General features: G+C 40.5%; 1 protein-coding gene across 2 annotated transcripts in view; it reads left to right on the forward strand.

Annotated features, from left to right (window-relative positions):
- prex1 (phosphatidylinositol-3,4,5-trisphosphate-dependent Rac exchange factor 1) overlaps positions 1–27,684 on the forward strand; it is a 121,569-nt gene that overhangs the window by 65,872 nt on the left and 28,013 nt on the right. For both annotated transcript variants that reach the window (XM_074681263.1, XM_074681264.1), the window contains exons 11-24: positions 1,066–1,166; positions 2,887–2,990; positions 4,370–4,419; positions 6,640–6,715; positions 7,097–7,169; positions 10,382–10,527; positions 14,092–14,184; positions 17,107–17,255; positions 19,843–19,928; positions 21,147–21,286; positions 23,654–23,798; positions 24,136–24,311; positions 24,663–24,824; positions 26,199–26,409. In XM_074681263.1, the coding sequence (XP_074537364.1) occupies positions 1,066–1,166; positions 2,887–2,990; positions 4,370–4,419; positions 6,640–6,715; positions 7,097–7,169; positions 10,382–10,527; positions 14,092–14,184; positions 17,107–17,255; positions 19,843–19,928; positions 21,147–21,286; positions 23,654–23,798; positions 24,136–24,311; positions 24,663–24,824; positions 26,199–26,409 (1,712 nt within the window). The remainder of the gene's footprint in view (positions 1–1,065; positions 1,167–2,886; positions 2,991–4,369; positions 4,420–6,639; positions 6,716–7,096; positions 7,170–10,381; positions 10,528–14,091; positions 14,185–17,106; positions 17,256–19,842; positions 19,929–21,146; positions 21,287–23,653; positions 23,799–24,135; positions 24,312–24,662; positions 24,825–26,198; positions 26,410–27,684) is intronic.

The raw sequence follows: 27,684 nt of genomic DNA on the forward strand, positions 1-27,684 counted from the left end.
TGAACATAGGTGTTAAAGATTAGAAAGTGCAGAGAAGATGCTTATCAAAATACAAAAAAAAGGAAAAAAGATGTTCAGCATGGTGTCTAGGGGTCATCATTTAGACTGATCAGAGTGGTTCATCTTACCGATGTGTACAAAACACAGCAGTACCATGAGTTTTCAATTGAGGCTGACTGCAAAAGCCAAGGAGTTCTCCTGAAAACCCATGCTAAAAATGCTCATATTTAGCTAACATGTTCATACCCTCATTCAAAATTCTGTTTTAATGAATATCACATGTATTTTTACATCACATCTGTTTGACTATATTAAGATATGAGTTGTGCATAAATTTGCATCCTGCCAAGCATGGCAGAGCTGACTGACAGGTGGAGGTTTAAGCTGTTCGCCAAGAGGCTGTAAGCTTACCTCAGCTCCTCTTTTTACTTCTCATGAGGTTGACCAGAGATCAACTTGAGTCAGCATTTTCAATATGATGACCGCCATCATCTGGCATCACAACACCCTCAGAAACCAGTGGGTGAAGACTCGCGGGCTACACCCTTGTTCTTTACAGCCAATGGGAATGATTGCAAAGGAAGCTTCATGAGTGATTGTAAAAGAAAATTTTGCTTCTACAGGAATAGCAAGTTAATGTCAAAAATCCAAGAATAAATATTGTGGCAAAAATATGCCCACACTGCTGCAAGTTTTTTTTATTTCTTGCAGAAAAGACACTGAAATAAAGGAGATAGAGTTTTGAAGATTTGTTTTGGAACTGAAACTAATAATTATCCTACCACTGTATATATATTTGCTTATACAGCAAAGACTCTCACTATTTGAAAGACATCTTTTCTGTGTGTAGTTATTAAAGATTCCTCTGTTTCTATTCCAACAGGGCTCATTCTAACTGATAATGACTGTGACACAGTGAAGTGTAACACCTTGAAATCTTGGCATTCGGTGGTGTGTGTTTTTGTTGCAGTTAGACTCCCAGAGCAGAGTTGATGACACTTTGAGTTAAGATCATACTTGAAGAAACTGGCCCTCACCTTTCCCATCTTTGTCTTGTGTTTTCAGTGAGTTTGTGTCATGGCTGATAGAGAGCGGAGAGATCAGCAAACCTGACGAAGGAGTCAACCTGGGACAAGCCCTGCTGGAAAACGGCATCATTCACCACGGTACGACACCACAAAATCCTGAAACCTCTCTGGATCTAAGTCCCTTATTCAGTCTCTGATTTTCTCGTTTTGTGAATCCTTCTAATCCTTTGTGTGTTTGCTGACATCTTAATGCTCTTTGCAGCTCCTGTTGTTGTGTTTTCAGGTCTGTTTGTCACTTTGTTTAGTCATCTCATCCTCCTGATTGTGTTTTTCTGCCCCTCTTTTTCTCTGATTCATTTTTTCCTGCTATAATTTTATGACTCATTTTTTCAGGAATTGACCCAGACTTCCAATCAGGGAACACAATTTCGGGTAGAAACCACCATGATCTGTTGTCTGGTTATGATGATCCTGTCTCACATCATTTCCCTTTTCCCTGATTCTGTCCTTAGTGTGACATTCACAGGTTCACCAGCCTGAATAATGCATAAAGAAATGACCTGCACACATAAACAAACAGCTATAAATAATGCATCTGCTCAGTTATCCAGAGTGTTGCTGAAGGGGCTCGTGCACAAAGTAAGCGCTAACCGCTGCTGTGATTTATAGACACCAACCTGTCAGGAACAATTTGCAGAAAAGCAGCTTTCACATTCTTTAAAACCTGTGGAAAATCCCCTGAAATCCTTCATCACTGAAGCCTATGACCACAGAGAGATTCAACGATGACATGCAGGGCTGTGGGATGGCAGTGAGGCATTGTGGGTTAACGAGGGAGACTCTGGGCCCTGGAGGGAAAAAGTGTAGGTGACACCAGTTGGACGAGGAATCAGACATGTGAAACAAATATGACACAACAGGCGATTACAGCTGTCCATCTTTCCCTCCTGGCTTTTGTTGAGACACATAAAAAGAGAGACAGTCGACCGCACAGTTTTATGGAACACAATACAAACTTTATTCAGTCAGCTGTAAATGTTTGAGCCTCTAAATCACACCAGTTTATACTCGCTGTTTGCACTTTCTCCTCTCCTCCCCTCCCATAATAATCCAGCTATCACTCCACGTACTTTAAATTCCACTTTTCTCACTTTACAATGGCGGATTGTGTGGAGCCGTTTGATTTTATGAGAGCATTTTAAGTCTAGACTGAGAGAAAGCAGCAGCTTGTTTGAGCCCGTGCCAGCTTGTTGTGGTGGAACCAAACTGCCTCCGTTTGGCAGAGCGTCCCCAACAGACATCTGTGTGTGTATGTTTTAAGTCAGTTGTGTGTGTTTTTTGGATTCATTATAAATGAAGACGTGTTTTTGAATGTTTATTAATGTGAGCTGAGAAGTTGAGAGATTTTATGGGAATTGGCAACTGTCTGCTATGTTGAGTATTTGAATCTCATGACTCACTCAAAACACACACACAACGATTTACAACCTCAGGGTTTCCCCGAAAACTTGCTTCTGATTTTTGCCTCCTTTTGTGTACTTATTAAAAAAACATCAGCCCCTTTAACACACACAATGTTACAAAAACACTCAAAACAAAAACAGTGTTGTCCAACTGTTAGGAAACCTTACGAGATCATTTTAACCGACTGAATCATGCTCTATCCTTAGCTTAGGATTTATCCCAAAAGAAGCGTCCTTTGCGTGCCAGAAAGACAGAAATGAACGGCAAAAAGCGGTTAAAGTCTGACTCCGTGGAACATTTATTCTATAAGGGCCTAATACCTAAAGTAAGATAACTTAATTTTCAATCAGGAGTTCATCTCAAGTAACATTTTCTACTCCCGTTGTCATTTCAGTGTCGGACAAGCACCAGTTCAAGAACGAGCAGGTTTTATACCGATTCCGCTACGATGATGGCACCTACAAGGCCCGCAGTGAGATGGAGGACATCATGTCTAAGGTAACTGTAATTGTACTTCTCTACACATCCTCTCTGCACTTTGGTAGGAGAAATTTACAAAGACACAAAATTAAGTAGGCTTGGCGGCATATTTACATAAAACTTGTGCACAGTGTTTAAAATATTCATGTTTGCATGTCACACTGAGTCAGAACAATGCTCAGTAAGCTCACTTATAAAATGATAAGTAAGACATATTGTTTTTTGAGCAGGTGGTGATATAAATTGGAATCAAAACAAGTCACCCTAACGTGATTCTTTCTTGGATGACCACCTATTCACTATACATTATACCCCCTATCACCCAGATACCTCAGAGTTACCACAAATGAGTGATTTGAAGATAATTTTATTGAAAAGAAAGTTTTTTTGGTTTCATGTCTGATGTTTTTTCAGCTGGTTTGTGGTTGAATGCACGTTAGCATAAATGTCCATAACATCATTTTCTCTTATCTTTAAGAATTCACAGAAAAGTAAACATTTCCATTAAAGATAATATCAGATAAGGCGAAAGGGACTCTTGCAGATGTATATGTTGACTTCAGTCCTCATTAAGCGCTGCTTCATCTTCGAGCTTTATTGCTGACACACCTTTGAATATGAATGACACAAATGTCTTAGCTTTAAATATTGTCGAGACCACATTTTGTCTCAGTTAATTTTTATACAGCAAAGAAATGTCGTCTCCAGCTGTGCCTGGATTGCAGGGCAAGATCCAGTTTTCAAACCTCTTCCATATTGTTTATCCTCCTGGTGTAGCATGCTGTCATAAAGTTTGCCTCGGTGTCAACAGGCACTGGTGAAAAGTGTGGGAATAGTTTAGTCAAGGTTTTAAAACGGCTCGGTAAATAGTGAGAAAACCAGACGATTAAAATTTCCTGATCACAGGAAAAAAAATGATTTTTTTTTTTCCTTCTTCACATCTAATTTCTACAGTTTCTTATCAGCAGCATGTCAAAAATATTACCTCATGTTGTTAACTTTGAAAAGCCTTTTCATCATCATTTAAACTGCTTTATGATTCATGTCACATTTTGGATTTTGGTTAAGTAATGAAGAAGGGAGCCCTGGTAACTGGGGTTTAACAGTTGTAATGTTGGAAAACTGTCTTATAAGGAAATAATTTTTCCAGTAACAAACTCAGTCAGAAACTTTATTTAAAAAAAAAACCAAAGGCATAAATATTGTTTTGGTTTCCATCTGTTCTCAGGCCTCATTCAGAGATAATAGCTTTAAAATGTGTCTCCTAAAAGGGTAGCTCGGGGAAGCTCATTTCACAGTCAGCAGTTAAAAATCCGACCCTGAAGCCATGCTTGTACTCGTTTACTTAAGGTGTGTACCTTCAATGACTCAGCCGCTCTGCTTTTCTTCTTCTTTAGGGCGTCAGGCTGTACTGCCGCCTCCACAGCCTCCACACGCCCGTCATCAAGTGAGTACCTGCCCCTCTCTCCTCTGCTCTCCTAACTTGGCTATGCTAATGTTTCTGCTCCCCAGGTGCATGTATGAATATTCATGAGGGGTTCACTTTGGCCAGCATCACCCGTTCTGTAATCAATGTGCGGTAACAGTAACACTTCCAGGAAGGACAACCTTTCCCCTCCAAGTTGGACTCACAGCCAGTCTCGAGCTGCTGTGGGTTTGTGTGCTCAAGATTCAGTTCAGGCAGAGTCTGCCAGGTTTTCATTAATAGAGGTTTATAGGAGGTAGCTTTTAAAGGATTAAGGAGATCCACATATTACAGGGATTTGTTTCTTCTTCTTTGCAGTGATGTGGAAAGATTAATTTATTTTAGTGAGTTCTTAGATATACAAGAGTGATGGGGTAGCTGAGATGATGACAGCAGTATTTGGACCCTCATCAGTCAGTTTTAATTCTTTATCCAAAGCATTTTAAATACATAAACACACACAAATGCTGCATAACTTTAATGCGTTAATATATGAACTGCACTTGCTCTGCAATATAAACACTCCTGTGTTCAGGGGATTCACACAAACACACACTCTGTTAAATCTTAAATGCTCATTGGATATTTGATGGATTTTTTCACCGTTACCATTTTCACCTTAATGACCATGCTCAGTGAAAGTCTCAGATGCTGTTATGTTGTTTTACTCTTTGTTCAAGGTTTCTAAGTCAAACAAACATTATTTCGGCCTCAGTCTCTCAAAAAGAAACCCCCAACTGTAAGTCTGGAACTGAAATTAGTCCTGTGAAGTAAAACAGTGACTTCACTTTATGAATGTTTTCCATTTAAGGTTCCAGGTGTCAGAGTAGAAGCAGAACTTTGTGCAGCGTCACAGGAAAAACACAACATCCTCCCTTTACACCCCTTCACACACTCAGACACACAAACACTCTCCATCCATCGCGGCCCCTCCTTTTATGCCTCTATCTCTCCCTCCATCAGTCACCCGCTGATTGAAGTGCCGGGGTTGCCATCGGTGCAAACAAAGAGCTTTTGGTCCGGGGACAAATCCTATTAACATACAAAGCAAAGCCCTCTGTCTGCCTGCCAGATATTATGTAATACAGCCCTGGCCTTTCTAATCCATCTCTAAATTGGCATTGTATGGAGCAGCCATCAATTATTTTATGCTGGTGATGGATGTGATGCATTTTATGAATCATAAATATTACAAACCCTGCCTCTGTTTTATCGAGCTTGAGTGACAAACGACCACTGGTGTCATACTGTAAAACACAATCCAGAACAATAACAGATGATGAAATAAATCTAAACTTAATAATGTTAAGGAAGGGTTACTGAGCTTTGTAATATTTTAACAGTAACAAGACTGGATGTTTGCACTGAGCGTGTGCAGATTTTCAAACAGTATGTATGAATTTTATTGTAGAAATCCCCGAATCTGTCTGTAAACTGTTACAAAATGATGAGGTCATCGTACAAGGACTTTCTGACTGCTTCATGTAGGGGCGGGCCTCAAACACTTTGCCCACAGCTCTGCCCCAGAAAGGCCTTCAGAGGGCTGGCCAATCAGAGGGAAGGGGCTCTGTTGAGCAGTGAGCCTTAAAGAGACAGCAGCTAAAACAAAGTGTTTCAGACAGAGGCTGATATGATGGTTTTCTGAATCACCAGAGGGCCAGAATAGAGCATAAAAACCCACCTCAGATGTCATACTCTGTAAAATAAAGTAGAAGTTCAAGGAGCGGTCAGTCATGTGTGAAAGCAGCTGACATTTCGTTCTGGATCATAGCTAGCTCTGTTAATCAGATGACGTTTTGTCAGCAGCACAGTTTGTATTTGGTTTTCATTCTGGATTCACATAAGGGGTGGTTCGAGCTGAATCTGTGTGTTACTCACTTGAGCAAATAAAAGACACTGTTCATTCATTGAGCTCTGATACACCCTTGGAGTTGCACAATAAACCACACGTCCTCTGTAAGTGTGAACATGATGAGCAGTTTGTGTCACATGTGGTCTCACAAAAAAACAAAGAGTCATAAATTAGATTTATATCAGTGAGAAGCCTCATTGGAATTCATTGCATCAAATGAAAGATTTGTTTGACTTTTACGCTGAATTTAATCGACAAAAACTGTGAAAAAGTTTATCTGAATGCTTACAATATGTGAATGAAGAGATTTTGCGCACAGAATAGAGTCTGAATCCTTTTTTCCTCTTCAGGGACAGAGACCACCATCTGAAGACCTTTAAATCTGTGATACCTGCAAGCAAACTGGTAGACTGGCTTCTCCTGCAGGTAAACTCCATGTCTATCATACTTTCATTTAATCCAAACACGTATAATACTTTACATAATACTGAGGTTACAACAGCCATATCTGCACCAGCTAAGTGCATGAGATAAGAAACACATTGCATGTTTTTTATGTTAATTAGAAAAACATGTTTCAGACTTTCATCACCGTTCAATGACTTTGAAGAGCACAGACAATGACATCAGTCTCCCCGTCGCTCATTGTGCTTATTATGCACATATTTATTAACTTGTGCTGGCTCACCGCTCATCGTCCTCGCTCAGATAACTCAGGCCAGCTGTGCTTCACTCTGCTGTCTATGAAAAGGTGTAAACAGGCATTGTGACTGACTGTCTGTGTGCGTCACTGCTTTGGTTTCCCAGGGCGACTGCTCGACCCGAGAGGATGCTGTGACGCTGGGTGTGGGGCTCTGCAACAGCGGCTTCATGCATCACGGTCAGTTCAGTTCCAGCAGAATGACACATACGTGACACACGCATTGTGCTTTGTTATTTTCATCTCATATAATCTGTAGTGTCTCATTTTTGCAACACTTCTTTAAGTTGGATGCTCTCTGTTGTTTGACTCTGTTCCTCCAGACTGATGTCCTCATCCCACATTTCTCTCTGTGTTTACCCCACTCACAGTCCATCTCTCTACCAGCCAACGTTTAATACGATCCTCTCCTCTACGATGCTGTCATAGCTTAAAACAGTTTCCTAAATTTGCATACCTGCTCAAGCCAAGCCTCTGTAACCTCACTGACCACATTGTAGCGGAGCGGCTTTGGTTTTCACCCAGATATGTTGAATGTAAACAGCATTAGCAGTGTACCCTAACCAGAGCTGTTTGGCTTAGCTACATGTCTGTCTGGGTCAGCCCGCTGAACCGTGATGGCTGGTTAAAGCCTAAAATTGAATCTACATTGGCAAAGTGTATTATGTGTCGTGGTCAAACAGTTTTAAAGAAGTTTTTAGTGTTGAGATGCTGAAAAAGGAACTTAATTATAGGACTTGAATGATGCATAAAGGGAAGTTTGCCAAAACAAAAAATGAGGAGACTGCGCATGTTTGTACACACTGTCGACAGAAGTGACCTAAATCTAATTTTTCTGTTCGCAGAGCTTGAGGCGGTCGGTAGGAGTCATGAAATATACAAATTATTAATCTCTGTGTACTTAGGATATCAAAGCTCTTGTGTTTGTCTTTGATTTAAACACAGACACATTCTCAGTGAGCCCCACAGTGTCTGTCCCTTCACTTCTCTTCTGCCCTCCTTATTGGCACACAAACACACCTTCCAACCATCTGTTGAAAGGAGTCACCTGTTCCTTTTTACCTCTCCCTGTCGTCTGTCCTTCCTCAGGGTCCTGACCTCTCCTCTCAGCCTGTCTGCACCCCTCACCTCTCACTAAGTCTCTTTTTTACTCTCCTTACTCAGCACATCTGCTCCTCTTCACCTGGTCCTCTTAAAATATTTTTGTGTCCTTGTCTGCAAAGACTCTAAGCCTGTTTGTCCTTCTGTCTGCTTCCTGCACATTTTACCATACAGCGATACATTTCTTTCAACAGAGCAGAACCAAAATATCATTATGCATTTAATTAGATATTGAGTGCCAATAATGGGACCAGCAAAAAGTTTTAATGATCCAATTAACCACAGAAGTCCTTGTCACTACCTTTGTCTCATCTTGGAAAATATGAGCCTTTAAGTCAACAGAAAACAATCAAAAATGAATAACCTCATTTTTATTTGGTGGTCATTGCTTCAATATTTGCTGATCCGTGGTTTGTATGAAAGTTTGCAAAACACTTATTTAATGATCTTCTGCATATTTGCTCCAGGGTCTTATTTTTAATGTTATGCAGACTTAGTTTAATTATGTAAAGTAAGGATTAAAAATAAAGACTTAATGCTTTTTACTTCTCTTTTTACTTCTCAGCACTATTTACTCGACCTTTGGATTAAGTCACCTGCTGTAATCATCTAAACGATGATTTTGCAGAGTTCTTGTGCAACCATGTGTGTTTTATGAGAAGTACGACAGCTTCCTGTGCAGCACTCCCTCCATTGTGTGGCCACAGCCCCCGTGATTCAGAGGAAGTGCTTCACGTTCTGGCTCAATTTGTGTTGGCGTGAGGCCAGTGTGGATTTGACACGTGTGTAATCAGTTTGTGAAGGTTTTTGTTCACCTGAGGGTGCCAGATGCTCTCGAAATCTCTGAACAGCTGGGCACCTTTCAGTCTCAGCGGAGCCTTCATGAAACTCATTTTACAGTGACTTAACAGATTCATTCAGCTACACGATTCGGAAACCTTCCCAGGGATGACTTACGGCTGTGAACAAGCTTGGGATTTAGGTCTGATGTCAGAAAAATCCACACAAATTGCAGATAATGTACTGGTTTTTAATGTGTTATAACATTAACACCCTGCCACAACATCCTTGGTCCAAGTCTTGTATCGAATCCAAAATTTGAGGAGTGCAAAGCTGTCAGTGCAAGCTCATGACTTCATCCAGTAATAAGGGTTATTATGTCATCATTTCTGGCATTTTCATCCTCTGTGTTTAAAACTGACAGCCACCCTGGGGTGGAAAATCATTGTAAAGGAACAGTTTGTTGACCCTGTTCTTTGATTTGGCTTAACTTTGTTTGTAAATCTCTTATTTAATGAAACACTGCCCAGGGTGCTAGATGGAGAAATATATATATATATATATAAAAAAAAGAAAAATCACAAGGTAAATATTCAAATAAAAAGTGCAAAAAGTGCATTTTGAGATGGTTTAGGATTCAAATTTAGAAAACTTCTAAAATATCTCAAGAAACAAAGGCAAAATGTTTTTTAGATGCAACCGAGCTGAGCTCTCACACTGTCCAAAAACTTAAGCTTGAAGCTGATAAAATCTAACTTCCTGATGCACTTTTAGATAAAATCTTAGAAGAAGCAGAAGCTGTCGAGGATCTGAGGAAATGATTCATTTTTTTACCAGAAAATGAAGTCAGAGATTAATTTATTGGATGTTTTGACCAGGAAAAATAAAATAATAAAAGAAGATTAAATTAAAAGTAGGGTTCATCTAGTTTTCATTTTGGGACAGTTTGTAGTAAAGAGCATCTCACCTGTTTGAGGTGCCCCATGTGTTAAACAGAGGGATTATAACACACGCTGCCGCACATGGGACAGGCAGTTTCTTCTGCCCTCTGGAGAATCTTCCAAAGCCCTGACTTTGACCCAGATGTGGTTTGGCTCCAGATGTTTTTACTAGCATCATTAGCTAATGAGCTAATTAACCATTGTCCCCACACATGTCACTTTATGCTTCTTTGGATTATGCTCAGACAAACACTTGAGCTGCTGAATTGGACTTAAAGTTACAAAGAGCTGCAAACATGTCTCATGTTGCATTTTTAAGGTCAGACTTTTCACCAAGCCCATCAGTTCATTAAGAATAAGCACAAGTTGTTATTAAACTAGCAACAAAGTGTGTTCAAAGCTGGTGCTGGATGCTTGTGTTTGCCTTTGACATGGGCTCCACTTAACCTTCCTCTTTTCTCCACAGTTTTCATCTGAATGGCCTGAAATGTGGTCTCATGCTGTTTGTCTCTTTGCTACTTTCTGTAGTGGTTTTCTGATTACAAGCTCTGTGTGTGTTTCCTCCCTCAGTGCTGGAGAAGAGCGAGTTCAAAGACGAATCGCAGTTCTTCCGTTTCTACGCCGACGAGGAAATGGAAGGAACCGGCACCAAGAGCAAGCAGCTCCAGCGCAATGACTTCAAACTCATTGAAAACATCTTGGCCAAGTCTTTGGTGGTGAGCTGGAGCACAAACAAACACATGAACACACACGCATTTGCACATTCTCTCACGCATTAACATGGTTACACAGATACTTACTGTCACAGTGCCAAACACACATCGAAAGTCTTGATTTCTTTGTCAACAGAAAAATATGATGAAGAAAATGTTGGAGGGTTTCCCTGAGGCAAGAGTGCTGATTCTGCCACAAAGATCTTTTAATTACTGACTTTTCTTTACTTACATCTATTTAGAAAGTCTTATCCCAAAATAAAACCATGGCAGTTATGAACAGATCAATGTGGATGAAGAAAAAAGCAGAGGGCTCAGATCTGTCCTCATTTTCTGTATCACAAGTAATGAGAAGCAAGACTACTGTACATTCTAAGGCTAATTGAACTGACATGCAGGCATCTCCTATATCCCTCACTGCAGTTTGTACAGCCTGGAGTGTGTTACTCTATTCAGCTAGATTCAATTATCATCAGTACACCAGCAGGAAAAAACACTCCTCTTCCTCATGGGAGCAGGAGCTGCTTTGATGACAACAAACACCTTTAGATTCCCTCTGATCTGTATGAATCTTAATGACTGTTGTCTTTTGGAAATGTAATCAGCTGTACCTCATGGGGTGTAATCTCTGAGGCAGGATATTGAACAGAGAGGGGTGGCAGTTTGTTGTCAAACACAAACACACTCATCCTCATCTGAAGAGAGTTAGAGATGCTTCATTTCAGTTCACAGACTTGAAGCAGAGAAGTAGAATGTAGTAGTTTGAAGAATTGGTGATTTTAAGGTTGTAATTTTTACCGTAATTTGACTCATTTGTGGCTGAGGGCTTTGACCTTTAATTTTATTCCAGTTATGGATTTCTCTAATTTACACTCTTAGTGTGATTTTCCTCTTGGAACAAAGGAACAAAGTTTCATTACTTTGTCTTACCACAAATATTGCTTCTACCTAATCATCCTTTTGAGGTATTAACATTAAAAAATCCTTCATGACAGGAGACAACAGGTAAAGAGAGAGTAGGATGATAAGGAAGCCTCCAGCGAGGTCAAAAACCAGGACTGAAAGAATTCAAGAAAATGATTTGACCCCTTCTAAATAAATGTTGGCAAACCTGATATCCACAAACTCTTCATTTCAAAAGTTGGTTTGATCTTGGACAGGAAACAGAACATGCAAAAAGGAAACATTTCACACACCTTGATTCTTAAAGTGTATATCATATACATGAAGAAACATCTAAAATGCATAAAAAAGGTACCTTTATGGACATCCTGCTCTCTAGTCAGGCCAGGTACAAAATAGTCATACATTCAGTTATGAAAAAAAGAGAAAGGGAGTATGCAAGTGCAGTGAAAAAAGGGCAAAATTTCAACTCACACTATCATCATTAACCATGCAGCATGCATGGTTAATGGCTTGAATAGACTTCTATTGAAATTCATCTATAGCAGAAAAATGGTCCGACTGCCTTTTGTTATTCTAATTTATGCAATAAGCCTTTAAATGTACAGGCTGTTCTTTTGAAAGTGATTCAACTTGTATTATCAGGCATTCATATTACCAGTGTTCATTGTCCTGGTATAGTTACAGAGTTTAGAATCACATAAATGCTCAAAAAACTGCCTATCCTGCCTTTGAATTATTCACTGTCAGACATTAGACTGTTTAACAAGGATGTAGATTCAGTGATGTTTCCCAATAACCTCTGAGGGCATGTATTAAAGTCAAACAGTGGCAGTCATAGTTTAAGTAATGGCTCAACCTAACCTTGGTTAACCTAGAATCAGACAGAAAGACAAAAAATATAGACATGCACCATCGATCCGCTGACCCATTGTCTTAATTTTGGGGGATCGGTGATTGGTGATCAGGGATCGGTGATGGTTCCATCCTTGCATATGAAACTGATCTTATATATCTCTGGGAAGGTCTGACAGCCAGCCATTGTTGCTTTTTGCTCTGAGACCTAAAACTCAGGACACTTTATTGGTTGTTTAAGTTAAAACATGAAAATTTTATTGTTTCAAAGATATTGTTCAATGATTTTCAATGAGATGAGATTGAAGGTATACGCTGTCAGTTATAAGAAAAAAAAATGGTATTGGCCCAAATCGGTATTGGAAGGTCAGGCTTTTTATAGATTTGGTGATCGGCCAGAAAATTGTGATTGGGTCAGTTTTTACATTTTGGGTTTTATTACATTTTTTTTTTAAATTTCATTTCAGGCTCAGCATTTTTGTTACATTATTGACCAGTTCTTACATTTGGTGTGTTATTACATCTTTTGATTACATTTTAGGTTGTTGTTACATTTCGGGCTTTAACAGGGCCCTCCACCACCCAGATATGTGTACTAACCTACTTTTGTCTAACTCAGCCTCACTTTAAGATATGTAAAACCAGTAATCTTCATTTTTTTTAAATGGGTCATTTTTGCAAAATGTCCCCCCAAAAGTGTGTATGAATAAAGATAAGATGTGTTGGTGGTTTGTTTGGTCTAAAATTAGACATTTTAACATTAGTGTTCGTCATTAGTTTAGAGTCTCCTTGGTTTTTTGGAGCAAGCTCCAAGTGGACACTTGAGGAACTACACTTTTTTGCACTTCTACATTGACTTTATTTTTCAACACAGGGGGATTATTGCTATGTCACACCAAACTACACCTGCTGCAATTTTTATGTCTACTGTTTTATTTCTTTCTGTTTTTCTGAATTTGTGCTGGATTGAAGTCTTTGTTGATCCATGAAAGTTGAGTTGCACACAGTTTGATTGTTCATTGTGCATTGACAGCACAGAATTTCTCTTTTATTCTAATTGGCTGAAACAGAAATTGGGCTTTTCAGTTACGACATTATCTCCAGAAAAAAAAGCATCGGTTTTTGTTTTTTTTTTTTCAGATCAAAGAGGGAAGTAGACTTACTATCTTGGCTCTCACAAGAAGTAGAAAAAGCGTTTTTCCCTCCTTGATTAGCAGAACTAATCCTTCCTCATGGCTGTTACTGAAGTAAAGTGCAGGAACTCTTTATTTACCGCAGCCATCTCCTCTGAACTAACAGCAGAGATCTGCATCTTATCAGAGCCAAGCAGGAGGAAGATGTAGCCCCAGCAGCTCACCTAATGGAAGCAGGCTTAAGTGTTTGGTGATGACAGCGTTTAGTGAAGCACCACCCCCACTGGGGAATGGAAAATGAGAGGCGAAAAGCATCCTCAAAAGACACCTGACACATAATGAAATCACAAATTGCTGCAGGATTCAAACCATTTACGATGTGTTGATAGTTTATATATTTGACCACCCAGTACGAGAGCTATATTTAATGTTCATGATGACACTGAAGTCATGCTGAAGGGGGAAAAAAGGATCATGGCAGAAAATACAGGCAAATAAAATTTCAAAGGAAACACATGCTGTTGACTCCAGATGTGCTAGATGTTCAAAAACATCAGAGAGTTTGCAAAACATCAGCGGAGCATAGTAAAAAACGATCAATATATCCAAATAACTATTTTTTTTACTTGTTAAACATTTAAATGTGGGACTAATGAAACCAGTGTCTCTGTTTTAGATTCACCCAGAGGAGGAGGACTATGGCTTTGAGATCGAGGAGAAAAACAAGGCCATTGTGGTGAAATCTGTCACCAGGGGCTCACACGCTGAGGTAATGGTCAACACACACACAAGCACAAGCACAGAACACACACAAGCACAAGCACAGAACACACACACACACACACACACACACACACACACACACACACACACACACACACACACACACACACACACACACACACACACACACACACACACACACACAGACGCTGTATCTCCTTCCTGCCTCGGGGCATTGGTTCCAGTAGGTAATGGCTGTCGACTGTTTGGACGGCTGCTGTCAGTCTGCTTTTTTTCCTGTCGGTCAGGCTTCACCCTGATTGGCTCCAGAACCATCAGACATGATTGCTCACATCACGTCCACAAAGTAGACACACATGCACACACACAACCACACACACCCATCTACCAATGCTGAGCCATTTAGAAAAAACACTACGGCTTGCAGACTGTTGACTGAAGCATGTCGCAGCATTATTGTTCTGCTGCGAGCCACCAGCTGACGCAGCATTCATCAGCGTTTATGTCAGAGAGCTAAAAACTTTGTACTGCCTGTTTTCTGCTATCAACTGCGGACTGCCATAAAATAATCAATGACTAAAAAGGACTTATCTTCTGTGCTACATCATGTCAAGTCAAGTCATAATTCATTGTGCTTGCTACTTTAATAAACAAGTCACTGGGATATTCTCAGGCGACTTATTTCCTTGTCATTTAAACAGAAGCTCAAACTCAGACCGACTCTTTTGAGGGTTGGATATCACTTAGAAAATAGTCACAATTGAATTACAATAGCTGAACACTCAGGGGATTCAGCATCTGTGGGTAAACTATGATAACTTGTTGATCTGACTATGGCTAACATTAGCAGAGCTAGCACCGCCAGCCTTTATTTGTCCTTGCAGATTGACCGCCCATATACTTACTACTTTATTTTCATTTTCTAGATTATAACATTGACAAACCTTGCTTGAGTACAAAATGCCATCTGTAATCTGTGCTTGTTTTTATCCAGGTAGCATAGTGTTGTAGCATTATAGTATTAGCCATGATCAGCGTTTGTTAGTGGCAAGTGGCTGCATCAGCTTGGACACATCTGACCTATCTATTAACAACTGAGTGCAAGTAGGGTGGAGTAAAGTGTGGAAAGGAGTATGAAATGCCAACAGAGCTAGGTGAATTATACGACAAGATTGTCAATTTTTTAATTTCTCAGCGTAGATTTTTGTATTGTTTTTCAGGGATGTGTTTTTTCAGCTCCCCTTTGTTGCCCCTGATTTTTGAAAAAGTCTTCAACTCAGATTGCTGCCTGTAGCGGTTTGAAGAAACAGGATCATACTAATCCGATTTGGGCTTCTGTGCATTGGTTTTCCATTAATTTTATAAAAGACTGATCAGTTTACTGTTGACCTTGTAGATATACCATGACCAATCCCCTTTAGTGTCAGAGACACGGCATCTTACAGCCGCTTTTTGTGTCTTTATGAGCATCCCCTGAGCTTTTAGACGACTACACGCAGCCAGGCATGGCTTTGTAAACCTGTCTGCTTTTGTAAAGCTACTGCAAAAGAAAAGTTTACGAAATCAAAGAACATCTTTTTTCTGTGGTTTTACCATAGCCTCATATCAAATAGCTAGTTTAAAGGTAAACATCCCTCATGCTTATTTTACCAGCTGTTGTCAATGTTTGAAATCCTATATTATCAGGATGAAAACTATTCCTCAGCATCTTCAGTCTCACTGTTTTGCCCCTGCACTCTCTCATCGTATTCTCATTTCTCTCTCTCCCCTCTGCTTCGAAAGCCTCCTTCACTTTCTGTTATTTGACTCATTGCATTTTTTCCCCACATTGCTCTTCTCCTGGCTCACCCTGTGAATAATCTTCCTTTTTCTCCTCTCTCCTCTCAACCTTCTGCTCCCACTAGAGCTTTTTTCTCCATTTCTCTCCCTCCCTCTCACTCTGTTATTCATACCCCTTGTCCCCGATGCCCCACAATAACAGGATTGCTGGTTGTGACACAGCTCGTGTGCCAGCACAGTGAATGAGGCTCAGCTGATTCCCATGGGGCTCTGAAAGGGGCCGAGAGACACACACTCATACACACACACACATACAGAGAGCTCTTTCACTATATGATACTATTATAGCCGGTCACGTGCAGACACATGCATATACATCCCTCCACATTCAGATGGCGGGAGCTCCTCCCAGTCGTCCCCCTACACCCGTCCTAGGCCGGTATCCAGAGTCGGGCCAAGCTCAGCCAAGGCCACCCCACCGGATCTGAGCCCAGGACACTGGACTCACACAGCTAACACACAGAGGCAGCTTTATTCTCACAACGTGACTGAAGATGTGCAAGACGACTGCATTTAGTGACGCGCAGCAGACTGTGGAGCTGCGGCTGTTATTGTAAAAGAGGCGCCTAAAGATGATGTCCGACTGAGCTGAGATGAAAAAAGTTTCATGCTTTGTTAGGATGAATGTTTACATTTGCAGTTGATGTTATGCACAGCCTCTCAATCAAGAAACATTGTGATGCAGCCGACAGGAACCTCAGGTGTGAATATTGTGCAGCTTAATCATATCTAGAACCCAATCTGGATCCGCTCTCCGTCTATTAAAACAGCTTTTTTATGCGAGTGAAAACATGACAAGACTGAACAAGCTGTGAACACACTGAGCAGCTCTCACTGATTTCCTCTGTTGTGTTTTGGTTTGTTTTGGGCCACACTCCTTAGAGGCACTCTGAAGGCTGGATTCTGGGTAATAAGCACTTGAATCCCTATCTGAGCCAAATGCCACAGACAGTTTGGTCTCACTGCAGCACATTGGGAGAGGATTCATCAATTGAATTGTGGTCTCTACTTGAAACTGAGCAAGTGGGGTCTTTAGAGGGGGCTGCAAAAAGCTGCAAAAAGCTAAAAACCAGCATTCTGTCTCCTCTCTGTCCGTCTGTCCTTCCAGATGGCCGGCCTGCAGGTGGGCAGGAAGATCTACACCATCAACGAGGACCTGCTGTTCCTCCGGCCCTTCTCTGAGGTGGAAACCATGATCAGCCAAGCCTTCTGCATACGACGCTCCCTGCGGCTGCTGGTCGCCACAAAGGCCAAAGAGTGAGAGAACACACACAATTATTATTCACACTTAGTGCTGAATACTGGAGCAAGGTGTGGCCTCTTCTCTGAGCAGTGCCAATGAGGTCGACAAGTAACAGCCAACAGGGTCCTCTCTGTTTGCAAAGAATGCAAAGTAAAATCAAAAGACTACTTTGAGGATAGCTACTTGGCCATCAGTATCAACTCTCTCCTCTACATGTTTCCTCTTAGAGCTGTCATTATAAAGTTAGTGATGGCAAAAATGCTGAACCCAAGGCTTAAAGACATCAAACAAAATTTGATATATTGAAAATTATTGAAACCCTTTGTAAAATAGATAATAGAGCAATTTAAGTAATTAAATACTAAAACTGAAAAAGTTCTGACATTTTATGAAAAATAACCCCACTTTGAATGCCAGCAACATGTCTGAAAATAGTTCAAATGGGGGCATGTTTAACAATTTGTTGCAACACCTCATCTACTACAGAGCCATGTTGTCACAATAAGTGTTGAATGTGGTTTAGAATCATATTTCTGAAATGTACGTCTTACTCGTAGAAGTCTTTGTTGTTCAAACCTGTGTTTATTGTTCAGCATTAATGGATCCTTTACAGATGTGTAACCTACACATGCAATCTGAAAATATGCATCTACATGCTCAATCTGTGTGCTGATGACAAGCATGGTGGGATCAATGATATCCAAAAAGAATATCAGTTTGCTATTCCTCGTACCACAGGATGGATTTACTCCCTTCCTTACTCTACCTAGAAGTTGAAAAATTTAACCTCCCTATCTGGATGCAGCAACAAACTCTACTCACTGACAGTAGATCTTGTATTTATTTATTTCTATTTATGAGATCCGTATTAGCTGCTAAAATTAACAGCAGCTTCTCTTCCTGGGGTCTCACAAACCTCATCAACCAAAAAAAGCAGCAAACATCAAACATTTTTACATTATATCACATTTATACTCACAGATACACACAACTCAGACTGCAGCTCAACACTCAAACAGAATAAATAATGCTCACTTGACAATGCATTTTCTCAGTTATACATGTTGGGTAAATAGAAACAGTTTTAACTTTTTCTTAAAGCACTTAACATTACTCTCTCAGACCAGAAAAAAGGTTGAGGCATTTCATGCCACCATTGCTCTGCAACACATTGTCCTCTGTTTAAAGTTGGTTCTACATCAGGGCAACACCAACCGATGTTCCGACGCTGGGTAAAATGATAATGAGTGTCTGAAAAAAAATTCTAAGGCCCCATGTTGTATTTCTGGTGTTTTTGTTGATATGATAGTTTTGATAAGACATATTAGTGAATATTGCACCCTGCATTTAACACTCAACCAGGCTAATCCATCATTTATTAATCTAACATTTGTTTGGAATGGGCATTGAAGGATTGAATGAGCTGCTTTAATTTGACCCGCCTGTAACCTATTCATATTACTCTCTGTTGTACTCGACCAAATTATAGAGCAATAGTCTAAGTGTGACTGCACCACTTGCTTTAGTAGACTATTGGACATTAAATTTCTGCAGAGTTAAATCACAGCTATACCACGACCCATCTTTTTATCATTTTGATCTACCTGGTTTTTTGTGGTTGTAAGTGGTTTGAAACTCCCATGCGTTGATTTCTACTGCAGAGTCAAGTCTGTTTTAATATCAGTGCCGTCTTAGGCTCCAAAAATTGCAGCCACCTGATTTTCAAGTCCCCTCAAAATCTGTTTTCATGACCATATTAAGCAGCATCTCAATCAGAGCTGGGCAATTATGGCAGACATCGAAATCACAATTAATTGAACCTTCCGTCAAGGTTTTGGTAAATTCACGATTGTGCTACTCTCAAATCATTTTATTCTGTAATTTTGATATAAGTCATTGAAATGAACATGCACAGATAAACTTCTAAGGGTTATTAACTGAAGAAATAGGACAGAAAACACACATCAGCTAGAGTAGAATTTTTTGTGAAAAAAAAGTATATATATATATATATATATATATATATATATATATATATATATATATATATATATATATATATATTTTTTTTTTTAAGGGGGGAATTAGTGAAATCATCATCACAGCATTTTTTCATCAGTTAGAAGCTCTAATTGTCGGTTGCTGTTTTTTTTTTTTTTTTTTTAACTGCCCAGTAGGGGTGCACCAATCACAATTTTCTGGCCAATCACCTATCACTGATCTTTAAACGCCTGACCTGCTGATACCGATTTTTATTTTTTATTTTTTATAACTGACAGCATATACCTTCAATGCTCCAATCTTGATTTATTATAAATCATTTAACAATACCTGTGAAACAATAAAATCTTCATGTTTTAACTTAAACAACCAATTAAGTGTCCTGAGGTTTAGGTCTCAGAGCAAAAGGTGACAATGGCTGGCTGTCAGACCTTCCTCGAGGTATATTAGATCAGTTTCATATGTAAGGATGGGCCAATCACCAATCACTAATTCCTCCAAAATTAAGGGAATTGGCACTAAACTATCTTTTTTTTGACAAGGCTACAGTAATTTTATTTCATATTCACACTATGCACTGATCTGTGTTTTCTTCTCCAGGATTGTGAGGATCCCTGACAACCCGGACAGCCTCTCTTTCAGACTCTGTGGCTCTGCCCCTCCTCATGTCCATGCTGTCAGGAAAGGTGAGTGCGTAAATGATTTTAAAAAGGTAAAAGAAAAACCCTCTGTTTAAATATATATTGGGAAAGACACTATTTTAACAGCTCACAGCTGATACAGTGATGTAACAAAACCAATATATCTTGGATTCTTTTGAAAGTGACACCCAGGAGCTATGTGGATTTGTTACAGTGTGATGTGTTGTTGCAGAATTAGTGCCAGTAAATCCTTTCAGAGTGTTTACAGTGTCAGAAAGACGAATCATTCTGGCTGAATTCAAGGGAAAGATGATGTAACTCTAGCCTCTAACCACCTGTTACTTTCTGCTTTTAGTGAACCTCTATAAGGTTTTTATGGCCACCTGTCAGCCAGACAGCCCGCGGTCAGGGTTCAAACCCTTAATAGACCAAACTGCCTTTAAAACACACACACACATATGCGCGCACACACACTTACACACAGCTCTACATTCATAGACACACATTTTCCTTCTCTTTCTGCCTGCCCTGTCCTCCAAACCAGATGTTTGTACGGCCTCATTTGACTCAAAATAGAAAAATGAGAGAGTTATGTCATTGAGGGATAGATCTGGATGTGTAAAGCAGACAGGAGGAGGAGAGGACACACACACGAAAACAACACGCAGAGGAGACGCTGGAAGCAGCAGTGAGGAATGTGATCTCAGGGTTTCACTTTTCTCTCCACATTTCACTTATTTTTCCACACCCTTCTCCTTCTCTCCTGCTGTTTGGAGGAGTGGTATTTTTTCACAGTCTGTCGTTGTTTTTTTCTCTTCATAAATCAGCTCCCCTGTGTGTCATCCATGCACGGGTCAAGTAGCCTCAGAGTTAGGTAATTGCTGGCACCCCAGGGTGGAAGTGATGCCAGCGCTGGTATTTTTAGGTTTGGGAGAGGAAGATGATGGAGGTGTTGATTGGACTTCCAGGCTGTAAAGCCATTAGTGGCTTGGGACATCATGTTACGCCATTGAGGCAATAATTTTCTGTTTAGCTGGAGGAACAAAAGGGACGAGACAGCGCAGATACGGGAATTGAATCAAACAATTTAAAAAAGTTTCCGTTGAAACTGATCAAATGTTCTCTGACTTGGAGATGATTTCCCCTCAGAATGATGACATGAACCAAACATTTTTTTTTGTATCGTGGCCCACCATGTTGTATAAAGTGTAATCCTACCACCCTGTGACCTTTGACCTCTGATCTTTTGTTGACACATTGCAGGCTGGGAGGCGGCGGCAGCGGGGCTTCAACCGGGCCAGGTCATCCTTAAGGTCAACGGCAACAACGTCAACCACAGCGACTACCAGGAGGTCCTGGAGCATTTCAGCGCGCAGCAAACACACCAGGAGCCTCCCAAAGTGGTGAGGGGACGCATGAAAAACTGAGACACAAACAGCGGAGGTTTAATTGAGCAAAGAGTGTTTATGGGGGAAGTTTCAGGTCTTACCGAGTCTCAATTACCCTTATATGATTGCATTTCAGGATAAGTGTATCAAAAATCTCAAAGCTCCCGTCAAGAACTTTCACTTGTGTCAGTTTGGCAACTCTTTTGGACGGAGAAGGATGATTTATCTCTTGGCTGATCCTTGTTCTGCACATTTGTAATTCCTGTCCCTGAAAACACTCAGTCTTTTGACACAAAGAGACTTAAAAAATGATGATTCTGAAGTGGTCTGGTGTTTGTCTTGGCTGCAGCAGGGTGACAGACATTTAAAATAACTAGAAATATTCAGTCTTCTCTTTGGTGGCCTTGTAGGTCATATCAAGGCATCAGTGTTGATTTAAATCTGTTTCATAAGCAGCAGAAGTGCTTTATTCAAGCTTGGAGAAATAATTGCTCTGAGCCTTATGTATCGGATCCAGCCTGCTCTCTCAAAGACCTTCCTCAGTGACATTAGCCTGAATTATTCAGATTATTTACCCCTGCACGCTGCAACGATTTAAAGCCTGAGAGGAAAAACATGAAAACAGAACAACTTATGACTTTAAGAAAGAGATGCAGGATGTCTGGTGGATATTTTGCCAGATACCACACATCCACACAGTGCCGCTGTTGTAGTTTAACTCACCAGTTCCTTTCATTGTGACAGTCTCTTTGTTTTGGAAACAGACATTAGACAACACAAACCACAAATGATCAAATTTAAATATTCAGGTCATTTAGTCGAGGCTGCCAGCAGGTTTTTTTTGCTGGCACCGACACTTTATCGTTCCTACTTCTCAGAAACTCTCTCTGCTTTGTTTTTGAGATATGCAGTTAAATTGGAAGTGTTAAAGAAGTGTTGTTCTCCTGTGTCAGCCTTTTTGCTTTCTGTTGACAGCACTTAGGAACACTCCCATACAGCCGACATGTTAAAGCTTTTACCCCATGTAAGCCGTTATCCTGTGTGCATATTTAATACATCTTCTTATAGGCCACACATATTGATAAAAGGTTTCGTGTCTGCTGATAAAGATGTTTCACTTTTTGAGCTGATGCTGATTAAATTCTTCCTCTTTCATTCTGCTCAGTCTAAAAAGGAACTTTTAAAGTGGTTGAACAGTGTTTCAGCCCATCTTTAGATCAGTGCTCCCTCTAGTTTTCCTGGTAAAGGCCCCTGAATCCTCCAGCTCTGTGTCCTTAGAGTTTATACAGTCGTTGTATATGTTGCCATGTCTATAAAAGCTCTAATCTCTGAGCATCAATGTAAAGCAACAAGTAAGCTGATTATCATCAGCTGTTTTGTAGCTAATTTATCGGATCATTTAACGATATGAGACCACTCACTAAATTCACATTTGAAGAGCCGGCTGACCCTCGATGACTCACACATTCCTGCTCTGAGACAGTAATAAGCAGTAAGAGTTAGCTAGACAAGCTAGACCTAGAAACTAAAGGAGAAAAACAGCTATTTCACCAATCAGGCAGCACAACTTCTCTTTCTCCACTCGTCTGACATGCCACAGACATATCAAACGACAGGTTTCCTCACACCAGCGGCGCTCTTGGCTCCAGCAGTGGGTGGCCCAGTGATCTCTGACATAAATTTCTGGCTGTCACTTTGCTGCCGCGGGCCACATGTAGTGAGAGTTTGACATTTCTCAATCCTTCACAGAGAGGGAAAGTAGCCCAGAGCACCACGAAACACCACTGTGTTCAAAGGGAATTCTGTTTTGGATTAACAATGGCTGAGTTTATGTTTCTAATAGAGTCATATCTGGAGTATTTACACTCTGTAACAGAGAGTGATGAAGGTGTGGGGCTCGTGCCTGGTTGTTCAGACATGCTTTAAGCCGTCAGAGGACTCTGTATGAAACACAGTTTGGTTTTGTTTCCACTGCCTGTTCTGCTCTTTTTGCAAATCTCCTCACAGTGTGTCAGCTGGGCAGCCTTATTTTGGACTCGTTCCAGTAAATGTTTGATGGTTCATTTAACAACAGGATATACTGTACAACCAGGATGTTGTTGATGTGGCTGACTGCACAGCCAAAAAAGAGGCAGAGGAGTCAGGCCTGATTGCTTTGTCGGTGAAAGTGTTTTTGGGGAAGTACCTTCAGATCCCGTCTCTGCTGATTTCTGCTGTTGTGTTTTTTTAAAGATGCATTAACATGTCTGTATTTTACAATTCACTCTTCCTTCTCTTTATTTCTTTGTTCTCCCTTTCTGTTTTTTTTTTCTTTCTGTTAATGACTTTTTGAGAATCATGGTGATATGACTGCTCAGCTCTCATCTCCTTCCCTCCTCTCAGTGTCAGTGGGTGTATCGTGCATTTGAAGATGTGGAAGAGCTCCAGAAAGAGCGAGATGAAGGTGAAAAGGAGGAGAGCGCATTTGCTCCTTATCCAGTTGAGAACGGGTCGGACCACGATGAGGAGAACGGCACCAATGGAACAGGTGAATGATGATACTCATGAATGAGTATCAAGGTCAGTGTTGCAACCAGCCTGTCTTCATCTGCAACTTCTCCTTTTACTCTTGTTTTATTTTGCTACCGCTTTTTATTTAGAGTAGAAAGCTTTCATAAGACTTTTGCTTTTCTTTGATGGGACACCTGAAGAGAGAAAAGATTTGTGGGGAGTAGAGGGTGAGGGTGTTTTAGAGCACACGCTTAAACCACTGAGTTTTTTCTCCACATTGCTTTCTTTGACCTGGCCAGGTAACTTTGTTTCCTTTCATAATCTTACATGCTCTGACATAACAAACCATCTTTGAATCGTCTGTGCCTCCACAGACCTCCGCCTGGGCAGACTCTCCCTCTCTGATGATCTTCCTCACGTCAGCATGACGGTAGACAACGTCCACCTGGAGCACGGTGTCGTCTACGAATACGTCAGCACCGCCGGTATCAAGAGCCACGTCCTGGAGAAGATGGTGGAGCCCAAAGGCTGCTTCAGCCTCACAGCTAAGGTAGATAAACTCTGAGACAAGATGAACCCACTGAGGATCACTTCCACTCATTCATTACCTTTACGTTGTATAATGTTACTAATGGTTTGTAAAACAGCTGTTAATGTAGCTCACATGTTTCACCGACTGCTCAAACTTGGCAGTCGACCAGTTTACTGTTGGCTGATATTTTTTAGCTCCTCCAGTTATGACAGGATATGTTGTTAGCTCAGTGTTGGTTTTCGGTTGTTGTAGAAAGCTGAACATTTAGCTTTGAGGGAAAACACACCAGCTGTTACCCAGGAGCAGATTTTCACCAAATCAAGTTACCAAACGTGATTATTTGATCCCTACAAATGTTTGTCTCTGCAGATCCTGGAGGCGTTTTCCAGCGATGACAGCCTCTTTGTTCATAACTGCAGCCAGCTCATCTCCCAGAGCGACCGAGTGGTTACCATGCCTCAGTTCGAGTTCAGACAGATCTGTGACACCAAGCTGGAGAGCATCCAACGGCGAATCAGCAGCTATCAACAGGTACTAAGTCACACGTCTGCGCTCTCATTAGACAGAGAGGGAGGGAGAGTCGACTGTCAGATTCAGTGTGAGGTGCTTCACAAAATGTAACTACCAAAATCAGATAAATTTAAATTCATCTTATGAGTCAAATCAAATGAGTCTGTTGTCTTAAATATGCACTGGCTGTTATTCTTCTCGATGTCATGCTTTCTACTTTTTGTGGTGCAAAGTTTTACTTGGTGTCTTTAAACAAAACACTTAAAAGCTTACTTATGGTTATCACTGATGGTTTCTGAAAACGTTTTAAACATGACAGCTTGGTAGTAATATGATAACAGTTAGGGCTGTGACGATATGCTATTCTCATGATTCGATTCTATTATGATTTTTGGGGTGCAGATTTCATTTCAATTACAATTCTTCGATATTTACGATTTTTGCGGCTTTTAGTTTGCTTATTAACACCAGACCTTATGAAAAAGTTAAATGATAATAATAGTGTCTACAGATTCTATCGAGAGCCATATTTTCCGATAAAATGCACATCATGTGAGTCAGAGAAAAACATTTCACCCTCTGCTGGAGAAAAGTGGTAACTTTCTCCAATTCAGTTTATAAACAAAGACTGGAATGAAGAATTTTAATTGTAAAAAAAATAAAATAAAATACAATTTTTGACGAAGAACCCTGATTTTGATATTGTCAAACAAAAATCCCAATATACCTTTTTTCCATTTTTTTTCTCCCACCCCTAATTACAATAGACCAACCCAAGCCTTTGATTCATTCCCTAAACTTGTTTTCTTTTATTGCTGTAGACCCGCTATAACAGGAAGGTCATAAACATGATAATGATTAGATCCAGTATTTATTGTTGGGCAACAATATTTTACCTTCAAAATACTTATATTTCTGTATCTTATACTTTTACCCGTCCTATTATATAGATATGTCAAGTGATTTTGAGTATTGGGAGAAGAGCTTAAGCCCCATCAGTTATTGTAATTTAGTAAAAAAAATCCTATGAATGTAAAAATCTGTCCAGTTTCCCATGTGAAATCTGGATATCACATGGTTTTTCCTTTTTTAAAAGCATTAGACAGAAGGAAATTGTTCATATCAACCACATTTAATAATCTGGCCAGTTGGAGACATGAACCAACGAAACTCAAATCCATCATAATAACTTTTCTCCACGTCTCAGCTGTCTTCATTTTACCATCGGATCAGGTGAAACACAGACTTTGTTTGAAGTCTGATTAACATCATGCTCAGCTGACAGATATTTTTGGTCAGTCCATCTCTGTCATGTCTGGACATGTCCGGTCGAGCCATGACTGAGCGAGCAGCCTTCTGTTTGCTTCCTCTGATGTCTTTCTCATTTTCACCCAGTTTGCCCAGGAGCTGCGAAACAAGGCGTGGCCGTCCTTCAGGCAGGCTGGTGGTCAACCTCACCCCTTGGGCTGCATGGACTTTGTTCCCACCAACTGTCACGTCAACTTCATGCAGGTCTCGTACCCTAAGAGCATCACCTCTGCTGGCAGGACTTTCAGCATCCGCTTTGGGCGTAAAAACTCCCTGTTTGGCCTGGATCCAGACCAAGGTAGACCTGACACACATTCATAAAGATGAGAACATTGGTACAGTCTCTTTCACATATACTGAGCTCCAATTAATCCAAGCTTCTCTGAGATCCAGCCCTCTTCTTGATCATAAAGATTAACCCTCTCAACACGAGCTCAGTGATGATTTTGACTAATTATTCTCTATGACCATTTAAATCCCGCAGCACAGGGAAGGGAATGTCATCCTCAGCCTCCCACAGCAGCCACAAGGTCTCAACAAGGATTCCCATAGTAAATTAGACGAGTGGTTTGCCATTAAGACTCCATTAGCTGCAGACCATTCTCATGTTATTGACATGAGAAGCAGATGAATGATGTCAGCAAAGATGCAGGCTCCACCACAGCGCAGGAATGTGTGCCGCTCACTTAAAGAGGTCAAAGAGGAGAAGAGGAGAGAGTTAGTGGAGCCTAGAAATGAGAGGGTAGAAGATTTAAAAGCTAGAGATAAAAAACAGAGCATGCTGCTTTCTTTCTCTATATGGCCCGCCTCATTATTAAAGTCTCAGCTTCAGCGCTGAACTCCCAGAGATGAAAATGCAATACAGCTGTCTAGACAGCAGACTTTTAGCCTGCATTGTTCCAGGATGCGGCGTTTTTATCTTTCCTTCCAGCACCAGCTGCAAGTCACACATCTGCCGAACAGTTGTACTGACGGGGCGCTCAGCTGTGCTGGTTCTCAGCCTGCTGCTTCTCAGCGTGCTCTCCGCTCAACCAGCAAGCAGCCATTAGCACTTGATCTCATAAGCCCTAAAGAGGCATCAGTGAAGGGCTGCAGCAAAGAATATGTGACCTGAGAGATCTTAGTTATTTACCTGTCTGACATTTCAAAAATCCCCCCTTTAGAAGTCAACTTTTAGGATTGGAAATATCAAGTGGTGTCCATTTTATTCTTGTATGGAGAGCTGAATCTTTTAACCCCATGAAGGAGATCAAGATGAGTCCAGAAACTTTTTCCTCTCAGAAACGAGCCACCCTACCATTAAATACCCATGATGGTACACCTTATGATTAGTTTTAAATTAAAAGAGGCTGATGATGCTTTAAGAAAACGTTAAACCTACTCTGGGTTTCCTGTTTCCATGCTGTGTGCTTTTTTTTTATACCTGGGTCCTGTGTCTTTGTGCACAATATGTACTTGGCTGTAGGGCAGATTTCTCCATTAGAATGGAAGTAAATGTTTTCAATACTTCAAGTTAAAGTTGCCAGGATCCCTTTGGACTAAAATGTAAATGTCCTCAAATGGAAACATATTA

Source organism: Halichoeres trimaculatus, unplaced genomic scaffold (assembly GCF_033239565.1).
Source record: "Halichoeres trimaculatus isolate MK-OKI-2021-1 unplaced genomic scaffold, fHalTri1.1 fHalTri1_scaffold_11, whole genome shotgun sequence".
In the NCBI taxonomy this organism is placed as follows: Eukaryota; Metazoa; Chordata; class Actinopteri; order Labriformes; family Labridae; genus Halichoeres; species Halichoeres trimaculatus.